At 47.1% G+C, this 22,254-nt stretch overlaps 1 protein-coding gene across 1 annotated transcript in view; it reads right to left on the bottom strand.

Annotated features, from left to right (window-relative positions):
* Window positions 1-17,613: 17,613 nt before the first annotated feature.
* LOC309400285 (voltage-gated potassium channel KCNC1-like) overlaps window positions 17,614-22,254 on the bottom strand; it is a gene marked incomplete at both ends in the record, with an annotated part of 52,290 nt that continues 47,649 nt past the window's right edge. The window contains one exon of the mRNA XM_081968697.1: window positions 17,614-17,813. Within this exon, the coding sequence (XP_081824823.1) occupies window positions 17,614-17,813 (200 nt within the window). The remainder of the gene's footprint in view (window positions 17,814-22,254) is intronic.

Below are 22,254 nucleotides of genomic sequence, written 5' to 3' on the forward strand. Positions count from 1 at the left end.
CCTGAATCACTAACTGATTGCTCCTTAACTGCTTCCCGGGAGTCATGAGCCACGATCCTAGAGTGGAGATTGACTGGGGCTATCAACCTGAACGAGGCAGGAGAGAGAGCAGTTAACAATCGGACGTGAAACTCAAGACCAAACCACGCGGCAAATACCTCCCAGAAGGGACCGAGCTACCTGAACTTCAAGCCCATCAACTTTGGACTTGATGCAACTACTCCATGAGAGAAGTCCCCCCAGTAGGGCCTGATCTACTGTCACCGAAGCTTGACCAGCCAGCCTTTCCCCACTGCGTCTGACGCGCAGAGATGCCAGCAGACAAAGAAGCCTGCCGAGTCACCACCCAGGAGCAAGCCCTCCCCCACAGCCATGGCTCCCTCCAGCGAAGCAGATACCACCCGGCCGTGGATGGGTCCGGGAACATGCCCAGGTTGGTCCCAGCCCTGGCACCAGCCCCGCCGCAGCTAATGCTCCGCCACTGTTCAAGACGATGTTCGATGGGAGCGTTCGAAAGCTCACCTTTTTCCTGAATTGAGCCTGGTCCTACATTGACTGCTATGGGGAGGAGTTCCATGATGACAGGGACATCGTCTCCATCCTAGGCTATAACCTAGAAGAGGAAGTGTCTGAATGGTTTACCCAACTCCACGATAAGGGAGCTCCAGAGTTGGACAACATAGACGACTTCCTGCAAGAACTCCGGGCCTGGTTCGAGGATTTCTCCCAAGCCCAAGAAGCAAAGGCAGAAATCAAACTGATCAGGAAAAGAACTTTGCAGCCAGGCAGGAAAGTTGAGAAACTGGCCCAAGTGAATCCTAGTACATTACTTCAAAGACTGCATCAAAGAGGAACTACTAAAGATGTGCCTGTGCTGGGGAGTGCCAGACCGAATCATCGAATGGTACAGAATGGCGATTGCAATGGACATCAAATTGAGACAGCATCACAGAACCTCACCAGAGAAACAGCCCTGGAGGCAATTCAGTCACTGCACCACCCCTCGCCAGATTGAGGAGCATCCCAAGTGCTTCCAATGTGGGCAAAAGGGCCTCCAAGCCTCCGAGTGGCTAGCGTCAGCCCCAGTCTCTCAAGTGAGAGTGCCCGCTCCAGCCAGGCCAAAGAGAGCACCAAGAAAACCAGTTGAAAAAGGGAAGTTTGTCTGCCAAGCCATGGAGCTCCCTCCCCCCCCTCCCATCCCACAGGGGAGGAAGGAACTCCGGCTCCTGATGTGCCAGTAATGCAAGGCACAGGCAGCGAAGATGACCTGATGCTATGTGAAGCCATCTGCCCCTTCATAATTAAAGCAAGAATAACAGTGCCCCAGACAGGGACCCATGGGGTTATAGAAACCATTATACATACTGGCTGCACACGTTGCCTCATCAGCCCAAGCACAGTGGATAAATTGGGCATTAAAACAAAACCCCTGAAAGCTCCTATTCGGTTCTAGCAAGTTGATGGGTCAATGATAGGGGGACGTCCAGTCACACTTGTCACTGAAGAGTTAAAGCTGGAGATGGGTAGACATTGGCAGCTGATTCACTTTATAGTAGTTCCAAAAATGACAGAGTCAGTCATCTTGGGCCTCACCTGGCTGGACAAGTGGTGTTCTTCTATTACCTGGGAGGGTGCTTACCGGAAACTCAAACTAGCGCTAGGCCCCGAACCACCTCCAAATCTATCAGATGAACCGGCCAGACCGGAACCAGCCACCACCGACCAAAAAGAGGCAACAGCAGCACTATCAGAACAGCCCTCTGGAACTCCTCAGATCCCCATGGAGTATAGGGACTTGGCAGAGGTGTTCAGTGAGGAGGACAGCAATGCCTCCCCCCCTCAGCCCACAGACTGCAATTGAATTCGTGGAGGGGGCCAAACTACCTAAACTGAAGATGTATTACATGACACCCAAAGAAATGAGAGAACTAAGGGAATACATGGACACTAACTTGGCTAGATGCTTCATACAACCAACAAAGTCCAGAGTAGCTGCTCCACTACTATTCAAGGAAAAGAAAGATGGGGGGATGAGACTGTGTGTTGACTTCAAAGGGATCAATGCTGTGTGTGTGCACAACACCTACCTCTTACCGCTCATGAAAGACATGTTGGGCCACCTAGGTGTTCACTAAGGTGTTCACTAAGCTCGATCTCCAAGAAGCATACTATCAGGTCCGGATCAAAGAAGGGGATGAATGGAAACCCACTTTTAACTGCCCCTTAGGCCATTTCCAATTTAGAGTAATGCTGTTTGAACTACAAGGAGCCCCTGGGGTCTTCATGCAATTGATAAATGAGATCCTGCATGAGTACCTGTATAAGGGATTTCTTGTTTATCTAGATGACATTCTTATCTACAACAAAACACTAGAGGAACACATGAAGTTGGTGCGACAAGTGTTAAAGAAATTACTCGCAGCCAAGCTATATGTAAAACTGTCAAAATGCCAGTTTCACAAAAGTGTGTTGGATAGCCTCAGCTACCGCATATCAAACCAAGGTATAGAGATGGACCCAGGGAAAGTGAAAACAGTTTTAGACTGGCAACCCCCACGCACCCGCAAACTACAGAGCTTCCTAGGGTTTGTCAACTTCTATTGCCAATTCCTTCCTTCCTTTGCAGAGATTGCCTTGCCCATCACGGAGGTACTTAAGACAGGGGGAGGACCAGAAAATCCTTCGCCAGGGCAACCCCTAAACTGGACTTTGGAGTGCCAACATACATTGGAAACACTTAAGAGATGCTTCGCTGAGGAACCGGTGTGAACACATCCAAATCCAGAGCAACCTTTTGTGATGCAGGCAGATGCAAGTGATGTCACTGTGGCTGCCATCAGCAGATGCTGAAGATGCAGATGCTGAAGATGATGCTGAAGATGGTGTGGTGCATTTAGGTTTAGGTTTAGGTTTATTAAATTTATAGACCGCCCCCTCTCCCCGTAGGGACTCGGGGCGGTGTACAGACCGTTCGTGTATAAAACAACAAAACATAACATAAAACATCAGACAAAACAACGCAAACATACCGTCTGTATATACAACCCAAACTAATTAAATAATTAAAAACAATTCTAAAACCAATTTAAAACCCCAAAATTTCAAATTTAAAAAGCCATCCAGGAAGGTCAGTAGTGGGTGTTCCCTGTAAGTACAATTACAGTTACAATTAGGCCAGGCCGGCTAATCGAAACAGGTGGGTCTTGAGTTTCTTGCGGAAGGAGTGGAGGTCCAAGGTGGTTCTAATATCGGGGGGGAGGTCGTTCCAGAGGGTTGGGCCCATCACAGAGAAGGCCCTATTCCTAGGCACCGCCCGCCCGCACTGCTTAGCGGAAGGTACCCGGAGGAGTCCCTCTCTGTGAGAGCGGATTGGTCGCAGGGATGTGTGGGGTAGAATGCGATCCCGCAGGTAACTAGGTCCCGAGCCATGGAGCGCTTTAAAGATGACAATCAACACCTTGAAACGCACCCGAAAAGCCACAGGCAGCCAGTGCAGCTCACGCAGGAAAGGTGTTACATGGGAGTACCTAGTACTCCCCATAATAACCCGCGCGGCTGCATTCTGAACCAGCTGGAGCCTTCAGGTGCATCTCAAGGGGACCCCCATGTAGAGAGCATTGCAGTAATCAAGACTGGAAGTCACCAGGGCATGAGTGACTGTGCGAAGGGCGTCCCGCTCTAGTAGGGGGCGCAATTGGCGCACCAGGCGAACCTGGTGGAACGCCCCCCTAGCCACGGCTGTCACATGATCATCTAGCGACAGCCGGGAATCTAGGAGGACGCCCAAATTGCGTGCCCTCTCCACCGGGGGCAGTTGTTCCCCCCCGATGGCCAGAGATGGAACACATTGGCTAAAGCGGGGCGCCGGTAGCCACAGCCACTCCGTCATGTTCACAGACTTTACATGGACCAATAACATAAAACAGTCAGATCACTGTTGACTAACTGTATTTCACAGAATAGCTTGGTTTGTGCCATTCTTTGCCTGTAGCCTGTCAATGAAAAGCCTGCCAACAAGAGGCAACAGAACAATGCATGACAGTGGGACAACTATTGCTTCAGCTACTTGTGATATTTGGCCTGAGAAAGCTACATTTTTAGACTGCCTCTGGAATGAGCCATGTTGCTCCAGTTACAAATCTCCCTATTTAATTCACACTCTGATAACATGCCAGATATATTTTTCTGCAAAAGTAATCAACCTGCCTGTGACATACGTTATTGGTACAGTCAACTCCAGAACTATGCCCACAGGATGAGTAGACTTCAGAAATTCTTTTTAAAAACTTTGAAACTAACATGCTGCTAACAGTTCCCTCTTTGGTCCTGTGCATCTTGAAAAACATGGTATTATGCATTCCTCAAAAGTGCATTCATTGGAAAACTTGAAAATATGCAAATCTTAGCACTCATTTAAAAAAACAAAAGGTAACCAGACTGGTTGTATATATTTTTGAACCATGTTCAGGTGCTTAATTTTTCTCCTACAATTAATTGCTAAGAAAACAGGTTTTGAATGGAAGCTGAGGCACTGAAGATTGGTAGCCTCCAATAAGATAGCATCTATAAAAGGAACACGCTGCTTGGAGTATTACACCACTCTGATGAAACAATTCCTGTGCTAAAATATATATCAGCTAAAGGTAACGCCTTTATATACAAGGGATTGTAGTACAGCATTTCTCAATGTCTTATTCCCAACCTGACCAAATTCCTGCCTTTTATATTCCCACCAAGCTACTTCCTCAATGTCCACATAATAAAATGCCATCCTTGCTGCCCCCTCACTGTCCTTTCCTCTAGAATTTACTACTTGAATTAGCAATAAGTATAAACTATTCTTCCCCCTTGCATTACTTCAGAACATATGAACATTTTCTTAACGAAGAGGCTCTTGGATTTTGGTCTAGGACAAAGGGCTCGCTCTGCCGGTATCTTATCGCCATCCGTGATACATGCCCAGGGAAGGAAAAAGCCTTCTAGGATACATCCACCTCCTACAATGTGCAGTGCTTCTTACCCCCTTGCAGGAAGGAAACAGGTCAGGGGGAGGGGGTACTTGCTAAATTTGGTGATGCTTCTTGTTGCAGGGGATTGCAAGTCCTGAAGGAAAATATACCTATTTTTGATTCTTTGTAGTTCTTTTTTGTCATTTGCTTTTGCATGTAGCATTAAATATTGTCGCTTACAGTATTACATGCAAATACATGCTGGCTTGGAAAATGCAGATTCTAAATACGTAGTTTAGCTTGGTGGTGCTATTCCTTATGAGGATTTTTTTTTTGTCTGTATCAGCATCATTGCTTTGAAAAAAACAGGTGTCCCATACTCAAGTGCTCAGTGACATGTCCTATATTTTCTTGTTCCAGAAGAAACATAGGGAAGATATCTTTCCCCTTGCAGTCACCAACAAATCCTGCGGTTAAAATATTCTTTTTCGGTTGCAAAATAGATTTCTTTTTCCTGCATTCTTTTGTTTGTTGTTCTCATATCTCTTTGTTTTCCCCACTCTTGAGGGTTTTTTTTCCAATCAGATCAAAAGAGCATCCCATCCCAACTTTGGATGGAAACAGGAAAAAAAAATCAGTGAAAGCACCCACCTCAATAAGTAGTCCTCTGTTGTCAAAACAAACAAAAGAGAAGAAAGGAGAGAGAGAGGCAAAAGAAGGAGGATGGTTTTCTAGTGTCTCCTTCAAACCTAGTCAGATGCTGGAGTTGCCTTTTCCCCAACCCCATCCTGGTCTCTGCACTTACCCTCAGCTCTTTCATCTGTGGGAACTTGGTTATTCTTGGATTATCTACATCATAGGAAAGTCGTGATCATGCATCCAGGCAGAAGGGAGAGTCTGACCTTATTGCTTGTGATTGATGGAAGATCCATGCACAGAACAGAACAATTCCAAGGAAAGACAGAAGACCCAAGGCAGATGAGTGGGTGGCCTTCTTCAGAGGAATGGTGGAAGGTTCATGTGTTTAAAGAACCAGAACCGCTCGTTAAGGAAATAAGGAGAGTTAAGAGACAGATAGACTGGAAACATGTTGTTCATGAGGGAAGATTTTACAGATAGATTTTTCTATGGGAAAAGTTCAGAGATAGATAGGAAGGACAGAGAAACCAAATGTAGATAACAAGGTGCAGACCGAGAGACACAAAACAAGAAGGAAGGAAGGAAGGAAGGAAGGAAGGAAGGAAGGAAGGAAGGAAGGAAGGAAGGAAGGCAGGCAGGCAGGCAGGCAGGCAGGCAGGCAGGCAGGCAGGCAGGCAGGCAGGCAGGCTCTATGGCTCATTAAAGTCCTGAGTAAGATGATGAAAAGGGAAAGAGCATTAAACAGAGAGAGAAACTTCAAAGCCAGGGCCAGAGAAATACTGTGCAGTCTGGTAAGGTGGATGAAGGGAAGGATGCAGAGAATCCAGACAGGAGGGCCTTGTGCTCTTTCCTGCAATGTTTGTTCTCTCCTGCTTTTAGAGTGTTTTCGGATTTTCAGAGCAAACTATCCCTCACTGTTCCTCCCGCATTAGATGCTTAAGCTGTACTCCTGATTCAAAGTTACAGGGATCGAAGGTTTCAGGTCTCAGAATTCTCATGGATGCTCCAGAAAGTGCAAATATAGTGCAACACCACCTGTATGGGTGTCTCCCACATTTTGTGTGTTCCAATGCATTTGGCAGAGAGTGTTTTCTTTGCCTTTAACTCTGCCCCCCTATTTTTTGGCATTACTTTTTCTTTTTCCTTCTTTTTTTTAAAGAAACAAACATACAAGCTAACCCCAAGCATTCCTGGTGTGTCTCTAGAGTATGGAAGGGATGGGTGAACAAGGACGTCGGATGGAACCAGGTGAGCCAAAGGAAAGGGGTGCTGGAGATGGAGGTAGACCAGCAATGCTGTTCAGACTGTGGGACTTCTCATAGCCTGCGGGGAGTGCTGTAAGGAAGGAGAGATGAGAGAAGTGAGTGAATGAATAAAACACAAATACAGTTAAGACTATAAAGGCACTCCATCAGGCACTCTGAATAGCATACAGAGCGGGAAAAGCTACTTTCTGCTATGCTTCACTGATAACTTTACCCCAATGTTGGCTGCATTAAAAAATATGTGATTTCATAATCATGGTTTCTGAAGCAGCAGCTTTTTCTCCTCCATTCCCAATTCCTCATCAGCTGCAGAGTTGCTGGCTGTATGCTCCAAACTGGGGCATTCTGATTTTATTTTGTTTTAATTAAAACAACTTTTCACTAATATTAAGTCACACTATGTGGAGGTTTAGAGAAGTCTTCCCACAATTTGGCACGCTTTAGAAGTTGCATTCTTAACACAACTGGAAGGTGGTTGTTGAGGAAGGCCAGTTTATGGTTTATGAAATCACCCCTGAATACCAGTGTCTATTCTCAACTTTGGCATACTACAAGTGTGTGGATTTCCACTCCTGAAATTTTCAACAATGGCTGTGCAGACTGTGGCCTTCTAAAACCAAACTTTGTGCTGTTTCAGTCCTTCCATACTGCTATCTAGACAGCTATCGGGCAGTTCGTAGATCAGTAGAGGTCACTAGATACAACCGCTAACTAACTGTATGCAACTGCTAAATCTGGTTGAAGATATTTTCAGTGGAGTGATCTACTAAAGCCAGTCAAAAGCATTAGTGCAACCAGTCCATCTTATCTTTCATTCTTTTTTCAGAGTTTTTTTTTGAAAAAAATTTATTGGTTTTTACAAATGTTTTAAGGAAAAGGGGTAAATAGGTATAAAAAATGTTGACAGCTACATCATGCGGAAGGTGGTAATCCCCCCAAATCTCGCAACTTTTACAAAGAAAAAAAGGAAAACATCAACATTTGAATAAACATTGGCAGCTTTTGATTTTACATTAAATCATCAGTATATTCAATTATTTTTTGTATCACTTCCAACAATTACATTATAACAACAATTGCAATAATGTTTCAGCTCATTTTTGTGACCTGAGTCTTCTCAGTGTTGCATCCTCCCCCCTGTCTGCTGGCAGAGCCTCGGCCCCTCCCTCCTTCATATCTTGTGTACTGTCCCCTGTTTCGTCTAGGAGGGCATTCTGTTTTTTAATGAAAGCCTCCGCCTCCACAACTGTATTAATTCTAATTCTGCTGCCCTCCCAGAAAATCAGCATACCTTCTGGCAATAACCAACTAAACCAGACTCCTTTATTATATAATTTCTTTGATAAAGAGGAATATTTCTTCCTCTTATCTCTTACTTTCTTCGGAATCTGTTTAAGAATGGTTATTTCTTTGTCTTTATATTTTAGTGGTTCCCCCCTTTGAGCTCCTAGAACCTCATCTCTTGTGGTCTTTCTAAGAAATTTAACATGGATTTCCCTTGGAACATTGTGTGTTCTAGTGTATGCTGAATTGATCCTATAAATAAGATCAATATCCCACCATAGCTGTTGTTTATCTCTTTCAATGTATTCTGCTAAGATTGTAGTCATAATCTCCTTAAGATCTTCATTCTCCATTTCTGGCAAGTTTTGGAATCTAAGGAAAAAAAACATCCTTTCAAATTCCATCTTTATCATATGGTTTTCAAATTCTATATTCCCCTTCTGAATTGTCTTAACCTCCTCCCTCATCCCAGCCGCGCCCTCCTCCAGTACACCTATTCTCTGTTTATTTTGTGTAGCTTGTTGTTGCGTTTCTCTGAGCTGGTCATTTGATTCTGTCAGTTGCTTTTTCAATTCATCCTGTCCCTTTAAAAGAGTTTGAAGCATTTGGTGAACAGATAAATCCATTGAACTCTCTTCGGGAGCTTTAGGTTGTAGAAATGACGCCAGTTGTGTCTGTTGAGTGATCGGGCTGGACGTAGAGGATGTCAGGGCCGAGGATGCCTTACCAGGCGGTAATTTTTTAGGGCCCATTATGAAACTCAGAGATAGCTATAAGTCTGTACAAAGAAATGGCGTCTGTGGAAAATCACAACCGGGAGAGATCGCAAGGCAGGCAAGCCCAGAAGAGAATGTTAGTCTTCCTATGCAGCTCCAAGCCAAATAATTGAATCAAATATTCCAAATCCAAGGGAAATACGTGGTAGGAGAGGCTCCTGGAGGTCTCTGGAGTGTGAAATAGTACAAAGCCAGAAAATCTTTCAAGAGAGGAACTTCATTCGTAAAGGCAAGGAAGATGGAGGAAGTTGGCCATCTTGGCTCAGCCTTCACAGGAGGTCAGAAAGCAACAAGTCCAAAAGTTCCCATAAATAGTTTAAAAGAATCAACTCAGCCATCCTTTCTCTCGCAATTGTAGTAAAAAGTCATTCTCCCATTACTTAAAGGAAGTGAAAGTAGGTTTTTAACTTTCTCTCTCTCCTCCGAGAGAGAGAGATATTACGAATGCCGCTTTTCCGAGGGGGGGGGTGGAACCCCCCCCCCTCCAATCTTAACACTTCCAAAGATTGAAACAAAGCTTTGAAAAGACTGCTGTTCATCAATTGGATAGATTAGCAAGAGATTTGGGGAGACTTCCCACCTCAAAGCACTTCAGCTGTAGCCTTCAATTGGTTGTTTCCTTCCAGGCTCTGCTCGACGAAGACGCGTGGCGACATGACAGAGCTGCCGCGCACCCCCCACACTTCCTGGCTCCTGGGGCGAAGTTGGAGACCCCTCCATGGCCGCCGCCGATCCAGGGGGTCCCAACAAGCCGCCCTGCAGCAGGGAGCCCCTACAAGGCCCCCTGTGCTCCCAAACGGAGCCCACCGAAAAGACAAGTAGCGGATGCGCACGTCCGTCGCCTTCTGGGACCGGAAGTCGTCTCCCTTTTTTCAGAGTTTTTTAAAGTGGATATTTACAAATAGAAAGCAGGGTTATCTGGATTTCTGCTCCTTTAAAATACTATGAATAAGGCAGAATAATTGCCCGCTGAAAACATTGTCCGGAAATGCCCTGATTCCTTCACTTTAGACCTTAGCCTGCATGCTTATCAGCATCTCAAACCACCAACTGTGACAAACCCATGACATATTCTATAACAAAGCAAAACTTTGAACTGTATAATAATTGATTCCCAAAAACCTCAAGTAATAATTATTTAAATCAAAAGAATATTTGCAATTTTCTAGTGATCAGTGATCACACTGGTATGTATTGTTCCATCCTAGCTTCAAATGCATTCTTGCTTCCTTCCCAGTAGTACCATAAATTAATCTCTCCTCCAACCCCACAGACCTTGCAGAACACAGGTTAGCAAAGCAGGTGGTGTGGTTATGAGAATCCTACAGGGCCTGGGTTGTCTGGCTGCTATCATTACAATCAAGGGGACAGGTTTGGGACAGCAAATTTGGAAATGGACTGCCCCATGCTCTTCACCTGAATTGAAAATTATTAGCAGATAATTGCCTTCTGATCAGGATGCCTGTTTAAAACATAGAGATCCATGAATCCTTGGACTATGGTCTTTTTTTGTCCACGTCGCTCTAACCAATTAGCCTAATAACATCAAGTTTATTGTCAATTCATGCCTATTTTTATCTCCTTTTTTATTATGTGATTATTCCACCTTTTCTTAATGGAACCATACTTGGTTGAAATGGACCTCTTTTTCCTGGCTGTGGTCCAGCACTTCAGAAATTATACCTTACAGTAGCATTTCTCAATTTTGTTTTTTTTAAAAAGAATTTTATTGGTTTTTACAAATGTTTATAGGAAAAGGGTAAATAGGCAGGGACGTGCGGTCAGGGGAGGCAGGGGAGGCAGAGCCTCACCTCTCTTCATGAAATAATAGTATATAATATTATATACTATATATATATATATATATAATATTATAATATTATATACATCCATCCGGGCGTGTCCGGGAGCTGAGGAGGCAGAAATGTTGTCGGCGCTGCCAGATGACGTCATCCGGCAGCGCTGACAACATTTCTGCCTCTGCCCTCCGCAGCTCCCGGGCGCGCCCGGACGGAGGTAGCCAGAATGGCGCCGAGGCAGTCCGGCGGGCGAGCGGGTCGCTCGCCCGCCGGACTGCCTCGGCGCCATTCTGGCTACCTCCGTCCGGGCGCGCCCGGGAGCTGCGGAGGGCGGAGGCAGAAATGTCGGCGCTGCCGGATGACAAAGGCATGAAAGCGCAGCCGCCTGAATGGGAAAGCAACGAAAGGGGCTGCGCTTTCACCCTGCTCAAGCCTTGCCGCCTGCATGGGAAGCCGCCTGAATGGGAAATGGGAATGAGAAGCGCAGCCGCCTGAATGGGAAAGCAACGAAAGGGGCAGCGAGGGCGGGCGGGAAAGCAACGAAAGGGGCAGCGAGGGCGGGCGGTGGCTGCAGGCGGCAAGGCTTGAGCGGGGTGAAAGCGCAGCCCCTTTCGTTGCTTTCCCATTCACCCCACTCAAGCCTTGCCCGAGGGAGCTGGGGATCGGGCTTTGGGTTGGTGGAAGACCTTGAAGGAGTGGGGGGGGGGGAAGGGACTGGCGCCGGTGGAGGAAGCAATGCTACGCGGATCAGTACACTCCGCTGTCCCCTTAATGTTCACTCAGGAAGGCGGAGAACGGGACCACGTGTGCTGGAGGCTGAGGCTGCCTCAGCCTCCTGCACACGTGGTCCCATTCCCCGCCTTCCTGATGATGTCACCAGCCTCACCAGCCATAACCCTCACCGCACGTCACTGTAAATAGGTATAGAAAATTTTGACAGCTACATCATGCGAAAGGTGGAAATCCCCCCAAATCTCACAACTTTTACAGAAAAGAAAAACATCAAGAATTTAAAGATAAACATTAGCAGCTTTGTTTTACATTATATCATCAATATATTCAATCATCTTTTATGTCACTTCCAACAATTACATTATAACAATTGCAATAATGTTTCAAACTCATTTTTGTGACCTGAGTCTTTTCACTGTTGCATCCTCCCCCCGTCTACTGGCGGAGCCACGGCCCCTCCCTCCTTCATGTCTTGTGTACTGTCCCCTATTTCATCTAGGAGGGCATGTTTTTTAATGAAGGCCTCTGCCTCCGCAGCTGTATTGATTCTAATTCTGCTGCCCTCCCAGAAAATCAACATTCCTTCTGGCAGTAACCATTTAAACCAAATTACTTTATTATATAATTTCTTTGATAAAGAGGAATATTTCTTCCTCTTATCTCTTACTTTCTTCGGAATTTGTTTAAGAATGGTTATTTCTTTGTCGTTTTATTTTAATGGTCCCACCCTTTGAGCTCCTAAGACCTCATCTCTTGTAGTCTTTCTAAGAAATTTAACATGTATTTCCCTTGGAATATTGTGTGTTCTAACGTATGCTGAGTTGATCCTATAAATCAAATCAATATCCCACCATAGCTGTTGTTTATTTCTTTTAATATATTCTGCTAAAATTGTAGTTATAATCTCCTTAAGGTCTTCATTCTCTGTCTCTGGCAAGTTTTGAAATCTAAGAAAAAGACATTCTTTCAAATTCCATCTTTATCATGTGATTTTCAAATTCTATATTCCCCTTCTGAATTGTCTTAACCTCTTCCCTTATCCCAGTCGCGTCCTCCTCCAGCACACCTATTCTCTGTTTATCTTGTGTTGCTTGTTGTTGTGTTTCTCTGAGCTGGTCGTTTCAGCCTGCCAGTTGCTTTTTCAGTTTGTCTTGTCCCTTCATAATAGTTTGAAACATTTGGGCAACAGATAAATACTTTGAACTCTCTTCAGTTGTTTTAGGTTGTAAAAATGAAGCCAATTATGTCTGTTGTGTAATCGGGCTGGACGTAGAAGATGTCGGGGCCGAAGATGCCTTACCAGGCAGTGGCTTTTTAGGACCCATATTAAGTTCTGCGATAGCTATAGTCTATACAAGAGAAATGGCGTCTGTGGAGAAATACAGCTGGGAGAGATCGTGAGGCAAGCAAGCCCAGAAGAGAAAGTTAGTCTTCCTATACAGCTCCACGCCAGGTGATATAAATCAAATGTTCCAAATCCAAGGGAGACACGTGAAAGGAGAGGCTCCTGGAGATCTCTAGGGTGTGGAATAATACAAAGCCAGAAATTCTTTCAAAAGGGAAACTTCATTCATAAAAGCAAAGAAGAAGGAGGAAGTTGGCCATCTTGGCACCGCCTTCACAGGAGATCAGAAAGCAACATGTCCAGTTTCCATAAAATAGTTTAAAAGAGTCAACTCAGCAGTCATCTCTTGCAATTGTAGCTAAAAGTCATTCTCCCATTGCTTAGAGGAAGTGAAAGTAACTTTTAACTCTCTCTCTCTCCTCCGAGAGAGAGGGATATTCCGAATGCCGCTTTTCTTTTCTTTTCTTTTTTAATAATTTTTTTTTATTAGTTTTACAAAATTTTGAGGAAAAGGGTAATGGATATGGTTACAAATTTTGACAGCTACATTATGTAGGAAATGGAACTCCCCCCAATTCTCATAACTTTTACATATTAATAAACAAAATGATTATTGCATAGCTATATTTTGACAGCTTATTTTTACCTTATATCTTCTAATAATTTCAATCTATTTTATATCAAACAGAAAAGATTCCCTGTGTCAGCAATTGCATTATTTTTCTAACTCACTTCTGTGATCTGAGTTTTCTCAATGTTGCCTCTTCCCCCCCTCCTGCCAGCAAAGCCTCAGCACCTCCCGCGTCTTATGTAGTATCATCAGCTTTATCTAGGAGAGCTTTGTTTTTTTCCATGAAGGCTTCCGCCTCCGTAGTTGTATTAATTCTAACTCTACCGCCCTCCCAGAATATCAGCATACCTTCTGGAAAAAGCCACCTAAACCAAAACCCTTTTTCAAATAGTTTTTTCGCTAATAGCGCATATTTTTTTCTTTTATCTCTTACTTTCTTCGGGATTTGTTTCAGGATGGCTATCTCTCTATCCTTGTATTTTAACATTTGCCCCCTTTGTGCACCCAGAATCTCATCTCTTGTAGCCTTTCTGAGGAATTTAATGTGAACCTCCCTTGGGACATTGTGTGTTCTAGCATAAGCTGAATTAACTCTATAGACCAGATCAATATCCCAGCCTAACTGCTGTCTGTCTTTTTTAATATAATCAGCCAATAATTTTGTCATGATGTCCCTCAGATCTTCATTGTCAGTCTCAATTACATTTTGAAATCTAGGGAAAAAAGACATCCTTTCAAATTCCATTTTTATCATATGGTTCTCAAGTTCTAGGTTTCCTCTCTGAACCCCCCTCACCTCCCCCCTCATCTCAGCCATCCCCTCCTCCAAAACTTCCAGTCTCTGTTTGTTTTGAGCCGTTTGGTTTTGGTTCTCTCTGAGCTGTTCATTCATTTCTTTCAATTGATTTTTCAAATCCTCCTGCCCCTTTAAGAGCTTTTGGAGCAACTGATGGGTTAAGTCAGGCATGTCCAAAGTGCGGCCCGGGGGCCAAATGTGGCCCTTTTTCAAATTTCAAGCGGCCCGCAGCCTCTTCTCCCCACTGGAGTTATTTGTTTAGTCTTTCATAAAATACTGTATTTTTCAAAGTATAAAGATGCATCTTTTTCCCCTCAAAAAAGAGGCTAAAAATCTGGGTGCATCTTATACACTGAATACAGCATTTTTTGCCTCCCAAAACTCTGCCCCCTTCACCAAAATGGCTGTGCATAGCCTTTAGGAGGTTTTCAGAGTGCTCCTGTGGAGGGCATAAATGAGCAAAAAACGGGCCATTTTTTGCTCAACTTTGCCCCCCCCCCCAGCCCCCAGGAGCACTCTAGAAGCCTCTTAAAGGCTATTCATGCCCTTTAAAAAATAGGCCCATTTTCGTGGGAGAGTGCAAAAACTTTTTTTTTTATTTGCCTCTTCAAAATCTTGGTGCGTCTTATACTCCGAAAAATACGGTAGTTAATTCGCATTTAATGTTAAGGGTTCAAAGAATGTCAGGCTGAATGATCGGCCCCACACATTTTCACCTCACCAAATCTGGCCCTCCTCGCAAAAAGTTTGGACACCCCTGGGTTAAGTCCTTCTCAGGAGCTTCAGGTTGTAATAACGATGTTAATGTCTGTTGTCCGCTGGGGCTAGATGTTGAAGATGTTGGAGCAGAACCAGCAAAACCTGGTTTCCCAGGTGGTGGTCTCTTCGGAGCCATTTTAATAAAGAAAACTCAGAGGTGTCTGTGTCCATAAAATGAAATGGCAGCTACAAAAGAGGATAGCCAAGAGAGATCACGAGGCAGGCAGTCCAGACAGAAATGAGGACCTTTTCTAGAGTTCAAATCCAGACAATAAAGTCAGTTATTCCAAGTCCAGGATACAGTATATCAAGAGATATTTCTGAGTGTCACGGAGGAAAAGACACAATGCCAGCAATTTCCATAGGTGGAGTCAAATTTCAAAGTGCGTAGAGACAACGGAAGTGTGCCACCTTGCTTCGCCAGCACCGGGATCAGAAAGCAACAAACCAAAAGTTTTCAAAGTTTTTTGAAATAATCAGATCATCACTTCTCTTTCACAATTGCAGCAGGGTATTCATCTGCTTGCTTATAATGAGTGTGATCTCATTTTAAAACTCTCTCTCTCTCCTCCGAGAGTGGAGAGCAGTCCAAAGCCGCTTTTCCGAGGGGGGGGGGAAATCCCCCTCCCTCCAATCACACTTCCCAGGCAGGGATTGAAAGTCCTTTAAAAAGCTGACAATCCTTCATTTAAATATCAAAAGGGGAGTCAGGGAGAGTTCTCATCTCACCACATTGCAGCTGCAGCCTTCAAATTGTCAGGATCGTCCAGCAGTCTCGATGCGAAAGCGCGTGGGAGCGTAAAAGCTCCGTCGCGCACCCCCTCTCGCCTCCTGGCTCCTAGGGCAATGCAAGGAGCCCCCCCCACGGCCGCCGCCGATGCAGGGGACACCCAGCTAGCCGCCTGTATGGCAGGGCGCCCCTTCAAGGCACCCTGTGCCCCCCCCCCAGATCGAGGGGAGCCCACCAAGAGCGCGCAGGGCGAGCGAAACACGCCCGTCGCTCTCAACAGCCAGAACCGGAAGTCCGAATGCCGCTTTTCTGAGGGGGGTTGGAAACCCCCCCCCCTCCAATCTTAACGCTTCGAAGGATTGAAACCAGAATTTGAAGAGGCTGCTGTTCATAAATTGAGTAGCTTAGAAAGAGATTGAGGGAAACTTCCCACCTCACCGCATTTCTGCTGTAACATCCAATTGATTATTTCCTTCCAGGCTCTGCTTGGCGAAGGCGCGCAGCGGCATGACAGTACCGCCGCGCACCCCCCACGCTCCCCAGCTCCTGGGGCGAAGTTGGAGACCCCCCTGTGGCTGCCGCCAATCCAGGGGGTCCCAACGAGCCGCCCTGCGGCAGGGAGCCCCTCCAAAGCCCCCTGTGCTCCTAAAAGGAGCCCACCGAGAAGACGAGCAGCGGACGCACACGTCCGTCGCCTTCGGGGACCAGAAGTCGTCTCTGAGCATTTCTCAATTTTGGATGCTTTCAAGATGTGTGGACTTCAACTTCCAGAATTCCTTGTTGGCTATGGAATTCTGGGAGTTGAAGTTCATGCTTCTTAAAATGGCCAAGATTGAAAAGGACTGCCCTACAGGCTCTCACAGCATTGTTAGAGGGATGAGCAGCAAAGCTCGTCATTCCCCCTTAGCTTTTCCTATTTACAAAGGACAATCTGTTCTGAGGAAGCAGCAGTTAGGAGTACAAGACCCTCTCCTTTGTTTTATCAATCTGTGGTCCATCATAGGTGCTATGTTCTGGGTGAAGAATGGAAGCGAAGCCAGAGTGATTTCTAACAGCTCTTTATTCAATACTGCCTGTGAGGCAACTGAACTCCCTGGCTGACACAGCTCTTTCTATATGAAACTGATCAGCCAAACAACCAATCAGGAGAGAGTATTTTCCTGCTCCAACAGAGAACCAGAATGAAAACTTAAACTGACAATTATACACTATATACAATACATAACAATAGGTGTCCCCAAGGGGGTGGTTGAAAAGTTAACATGGTGGCCACAAACATGTGAATTGAAGGCCTGCCCCTTTTAACTTTTTCTCGGCATATATGAAAAGGGGATGGGGCTTCAATCATACAATTCTGGCTACCATCTTGATTTTTTTTCACTTCCCACCTCTGGATACCTCTGCAATGGAGTTGTTACTGTTCCAGATGGGAATGGTTCCCCCCAAATAAGATCCATCTTCATCCAAAATAGAATGCCAGGAAAAAAAGCTATTAAAAACACTCCCAGACACAACCCTAATTCAACTGCTTTATAATGGCTAAACTTTATAATTCTGTTTGGCATCTACAGTGGGGCAAAAAAGTATTTAGTCAACTACTAATTGTGCAAGTTCTCCCACTTAAAAAGATGAGAGAGGCCTGTAATTGGCATCATAGGTAGACCTCAACTATATGAGACAAAATATTAAAAAAAAGACCAAACAATCACATTGGCTGATTTGGAAAGAATTTATTTGTAAATTATGGTGGAAAATAAGTATTTGGTCACCTACAAACAAGCAAGATTTCTGGCTCTCACAGACCTGTACCTTCTTCTTTAGGAGGCTCCTCTGTCCTGCACTCATTACCTGTATCAATGGCAACTGTTTGAACTTGTTATCAGTATAAAAGAGAGGAGGAGGAGGAGCTTCCAATGATGATGGCGGGCGTCTCTTGAGCTCCAAGAACACCATGGAGCTCCCGCCCGGTTAAGGGTTGCTGCCGGCCCCCGTATCATCCGAGGGGGCCGAGAGTTCGATAGCCCGACCACCCAGGCATGTTTCGGGCTTGTTTTGGCACGTCAGGGTGGTCGGTGAAGACCAGAGGGAGGAGAGTACTGGAGGGCTGCAAATGGCTGCAAACAGCCACCGGCAGGAAAAAGCAATGGCTGCGCTGGCGCCGAGAAACGCTGAGAAACACCAAGAATAGAAGAGAAACATCGAAAAACCCTAAAAGAGCTGGAAAAGAGCCGGAAAAGCTGAAGGAGAGTGAGAAGAAGGGGGTGAGAGGCCCCGGAGGCATTGGAGGCACCGGAGAGATCCCTGAAACATCAAAGGACCCAAGGGAGAGAAACAGGAAACATCTGATAGGTGAGAAGGACTGGGAGGCAGCCGGAGGCTGCTGGAAGAGACAAGGGGAGATGGCTGCGACGATGGTTGAATGGAGGAAGTTGCAGCCAGGGACCCCTTGGGATATTTTGTCATCTTGTCATTCCTGGCTACTTGCTTCTGGCTACTCCCATTCCCCCCCTCCCGGGCCCCTGCTGGCTCGAGCGGACTAACATTGGGAGCCAAGCAGCTGGGCCAAGAATGCCCCCCCCCATCCATCAGGGGGGCCACATACACCATGAAACAGATGAATGGAACTATCACCTATCCTGTGCCTCCATTTACCATTTACCACCTTTGCCTTCCCCCCCACCATCTGGGATATTTAATCATGGCTTGCTCTCCCCCCCCCCCCCTTTCTCTCCAAGTTCTAAGTACCACCTGGACATTGAAAAACCCTCCGCCCTCCATTGAGACTCTAGCCCACTGGTTTTTAACTATTAACTTTTATATCATCTGCACCCCTACTCTATCGGGATGGTCAACAACCTACCAATTTACTCGAGGACAGACCTGCTTTGCCTGCGGGAGGCCCCTCTCTCGCAGGTATGGCCCTTGGCTCTCTCAAGGGCCAGCCTTGATGACGGGTTCGTGAACCCCGAGAGGTGGAAGAAGAGGAAGCTGAGGGGCTTTTTAGCAAAATGTTTTATACTGTTTTTAGGGGGTTCTGGGAAGGGGGGGCGGGATAACCAGGCCAGGAGGGAAGCCAGTGCCACACGAACAGGTGAGTCCAGGAGGGAAGTGAGCGGAGTGGGGGGGGAGAGGGGACAAACTATTCAGGTAGAGGGTTGTTTTATTACAACGGTCGCGGGGAGGGGGGGATGCGAGGACAAGAAGAAGATCACAAGGTCAGTTGGGAGACCGTGGCTGCTGGCTACGCCCGGTCGTTTGTACCAACCCCCGCAACCTAGGTGGTCGGGATCTACAGAGACAGGGCCTTCGGCTGATGCTTTGCAATGCAAGGTCTGTGACCAACAAGGCCCCCCTCATTAATGAGTTGATCTCTGAGGGGGAGCTGGACCTTGCAGGAATAACAGAGACCTGGTTGGGTCACGAGGGTGGTTTGCCCCTCGTGGAAATGTGCCCACCAGGTTTCCATGCATTTCATCAGCCCCGGGCCCTGGGTAAGGGTGGAGGGGTGGCGGTGGTTATACGGGATGGTATAGACCCGAGGGAGTTCACTGTTTCTCAGATACCCGGGTGTGAGTCACTTGGTGTGAAATGGGGCCCAGGGAGGCAGTGGGGTCTGCTGATTGTATACTTGGCTCCTCGCTATACGTCAGCAGCCCTGCCCGAGCTCCTCGAGCTGATCTCGGAGACGGCGGTGGAGATCCCCAAACTTTTGGTTATGGGGGATTTCAACCTGCTGTCGACGGGAGCAGCATCCGAGGTGGCTCGGGAGTTCATGGCTTCCATGACAGCCATGGGCCTGACCCAACTAATTCAGGGCCCCACACATGAAGGTGGCCACACACTGGACCTTGTTTTTGTATCTGAGCAGTGGACGAGTGATCTGGGAATAGGGGACTTAGACATTACTCCCCTGTCATGGTCAGATCATTCCTGTCTCCGGCTAGACTTCCCTGGCGCTACCCCCCACCGCGAGGAGGCGGAACCAGTTTGTCCAAGCTGGTACCGCCCCAAGCATCTGATGGAACCAGTTAGGTTCCAGTCGGAGCTTGGGCCGCTACCTGTAGCCCTGACCCGCGCTCGGTCGGAGGACCTAGTGGCCGCCTGGAATAGGGCGACTGCTGGGGCCTTGGACCGGGTTGCGCCTTTGCGACCTCTCCTACGGCAGCGACCCACCCGGGCTCCTTGGTATACCGAGGAGCTGAGGGTGATGAAGCGCCAGAGGAGACGTCTAGAGAGCAGGTGGAGGTCCTCACGCTCCGAGTCTGACCGAACACAGGTTCGGACTTTACGGACTTACCTCGTGGCATTGAGAGCGGCCAAACGTAGACATTGTGCCGCTCTTATTGCGTCTGCGGATAACCGCCCTGCCGCCCTGTTTAGGGTCACCCGCTCCCTCTTGGTGCAAGAGACGCGGGGGGCACCCTTACAGGGTAGAGCAGAGGAGTTTGGAGAATATCTGCAGAACAAAGTCGCTCAGATCCGGAGCGGATGGGCCCCCTCCAGTGGTCTGGACGGGCCGTCAACAGTGAGTCTTGTGAGTCCACTCTGGGAGGAGTTTGACTCTGTTGCCCCCGAGGATTTAGACAGGTTGCGTGGAAGGCTGCGACCCACCACATGTTCATTGGACCTGTGTCCCTCCTGGCTGGTACTGGCATCCTGGGAGGTGACACGAGGCTGGCTTCTGGGCCTGGTGAATGCCTCGTTGGGTGAGGGATCCTTACCTACCGTCTTGAAAGAGGCGGTGGTGAGGCCCTTACTCAAGAGGCCTTCACTCGACCAAATGGAGCTAGCTAATTATCGTCCAGTCTCCAACCTCCCTTTTTTGGCGAAGGTTGTTGAGAATGTGGTGGCGCAGCAGTTTCCGCATCACCTCGATGAATCCGATTATCTAGACCCACGCCAGTCCGGCTTCCGACCCGGGCACAGCACTGAGACAGCCTTGGTCGCGTTGGTTGATGATCTCTGGAGGGCCAGAGATAGAGGTTGTTCCTCTATCCTGGTCCTATTAGATCTCTCAGCGGCTTTTGATACCATCGACCATGGTATCCTTCTGCGCCGGCTGGAGGGGATGGGAGTCGGAGGCACCGTGTTACGGTGGTTCGACTCTTACCTCTCCGGCCGGATGCAATATGTCTTGACAGGGGGGCAGAGATCGACCCCGAGGCCACTCTCTTGTGGGGTGCCGCAGGGGTCGGTTCTCTCGCCCCTTCTGTTCAATGCATACGTGAAGCCGCTGGGCGAGATCATCCGTGGTTTTGGGGTTGAATACCATCTGTACGCTGATGATACGCAGCTGTACATTTCAACCCCAAACCACCCCAACGAGGCTGTCGCAGTGATGTCTCGGTGTCTGGAAGCCATCGGGGTCTGGATGGGGGACAACAGACTCAAACTCAACCCCTCCAAGACTGAGTGGCTGTGGCTTCCGGCACCTCGGTTCAGCCAGCTGACTCCATCGCTGGCCATAGGGGACGAGCTACTGCCCCCTGTGGAACGGGCGCGCAATTTGGGCATCCTCCTAGATGCCCGGCTGTCAATGGATGACCATGTGGCAGCCGTGGCAAGGGGGGCGTTCCACCAGGTTCGCCTGGTGCGCCAATTGCGCCCCCTACTGGACCGGGATGCCCTACGCACAGTCACTCATGCACTGGTGACGTCTCGGCTGGACTACTGCAATGCCCTCTACATGGGGCTTCCCTTGGGATGCGCTCGAAGACTGCAGCTAGTCCAGAACGCAGCCGCGTGGGCTATTATGGGGAGTACTAGGTACTCCCACGTAACACCGCTCCTGCGCGAGCTGCACTGGCTACCTGTGGTTTTTCGGGTGCGTTTCAAGGTCCTGATTACTATCTTTAAAGCGCTCCATGGCTCAGGACCTAGTTACTTGCGGGATCGCATCCTCCCACATACATCCCTGCGGCCAATCCGCTCTCACAGAGAGGGCCTTCTCCAAGTGCCGTCCACTAGGCAATGCCAGCGGGCGGCGCCGAGGAGTAGAGCCTTCTCTGTGATGGGCCCAACCCTCTGGAATGACCTCCCCCCCGACATTAGAACCACCTCGGACTTCCGCTCCTTCCGTCAAAAATTGAAGACTCACCTGTTCCGACTAGCTGGCCTGGCATGATTATAAATGTTACATCTATGAACTCCTGGTAGTATATTCTCATCTGGTTATTTTAAGGGTAATGTTTTAGTTTTAATTGTTTTTAGGGCTTTTAGCCTCATATTTATTCTTCTGTACAGGACTCTTAATTTTAACCTCCTCCACATACATACATATATTTATGGCTCTATGTATATTTGTATTCTATCTGTGATTTATTGTGGACTGTACACCGCCCCGAGTCCCTTTTTGGGAGAGGGGGCGGTTTAGAAATGTGAATAAATAATAAAATAATAAATAAGTATAAAAGACACCTGTCCACAACCTCAAACAGTCACACTCCAAACTCCACTATGGTGAAGACCAAAGAGCTGTCAAAGGACACCAGAAACAAAATTGTAGACCTGCACCAGGCTGGGATGACTGAATCTGCAATAGGCAAGCAGCTTGGTGTGAATAAATCAACTGTGGGAGCAATAATTAGAAAATGGAAGACATACAAGACC

The sequence above is a fragment of the Natrix helvetica genome, assembly GCF_964273705.1.
Source record: "Natrix helvetica genome assembly, chromosome: W".
Classification (NCBI taxonomy): Eukaryota; Metazoa; Chordata; class Lepidosauria; order Squamata; family Natricidae; genus Natrix; species Natrix helvetica.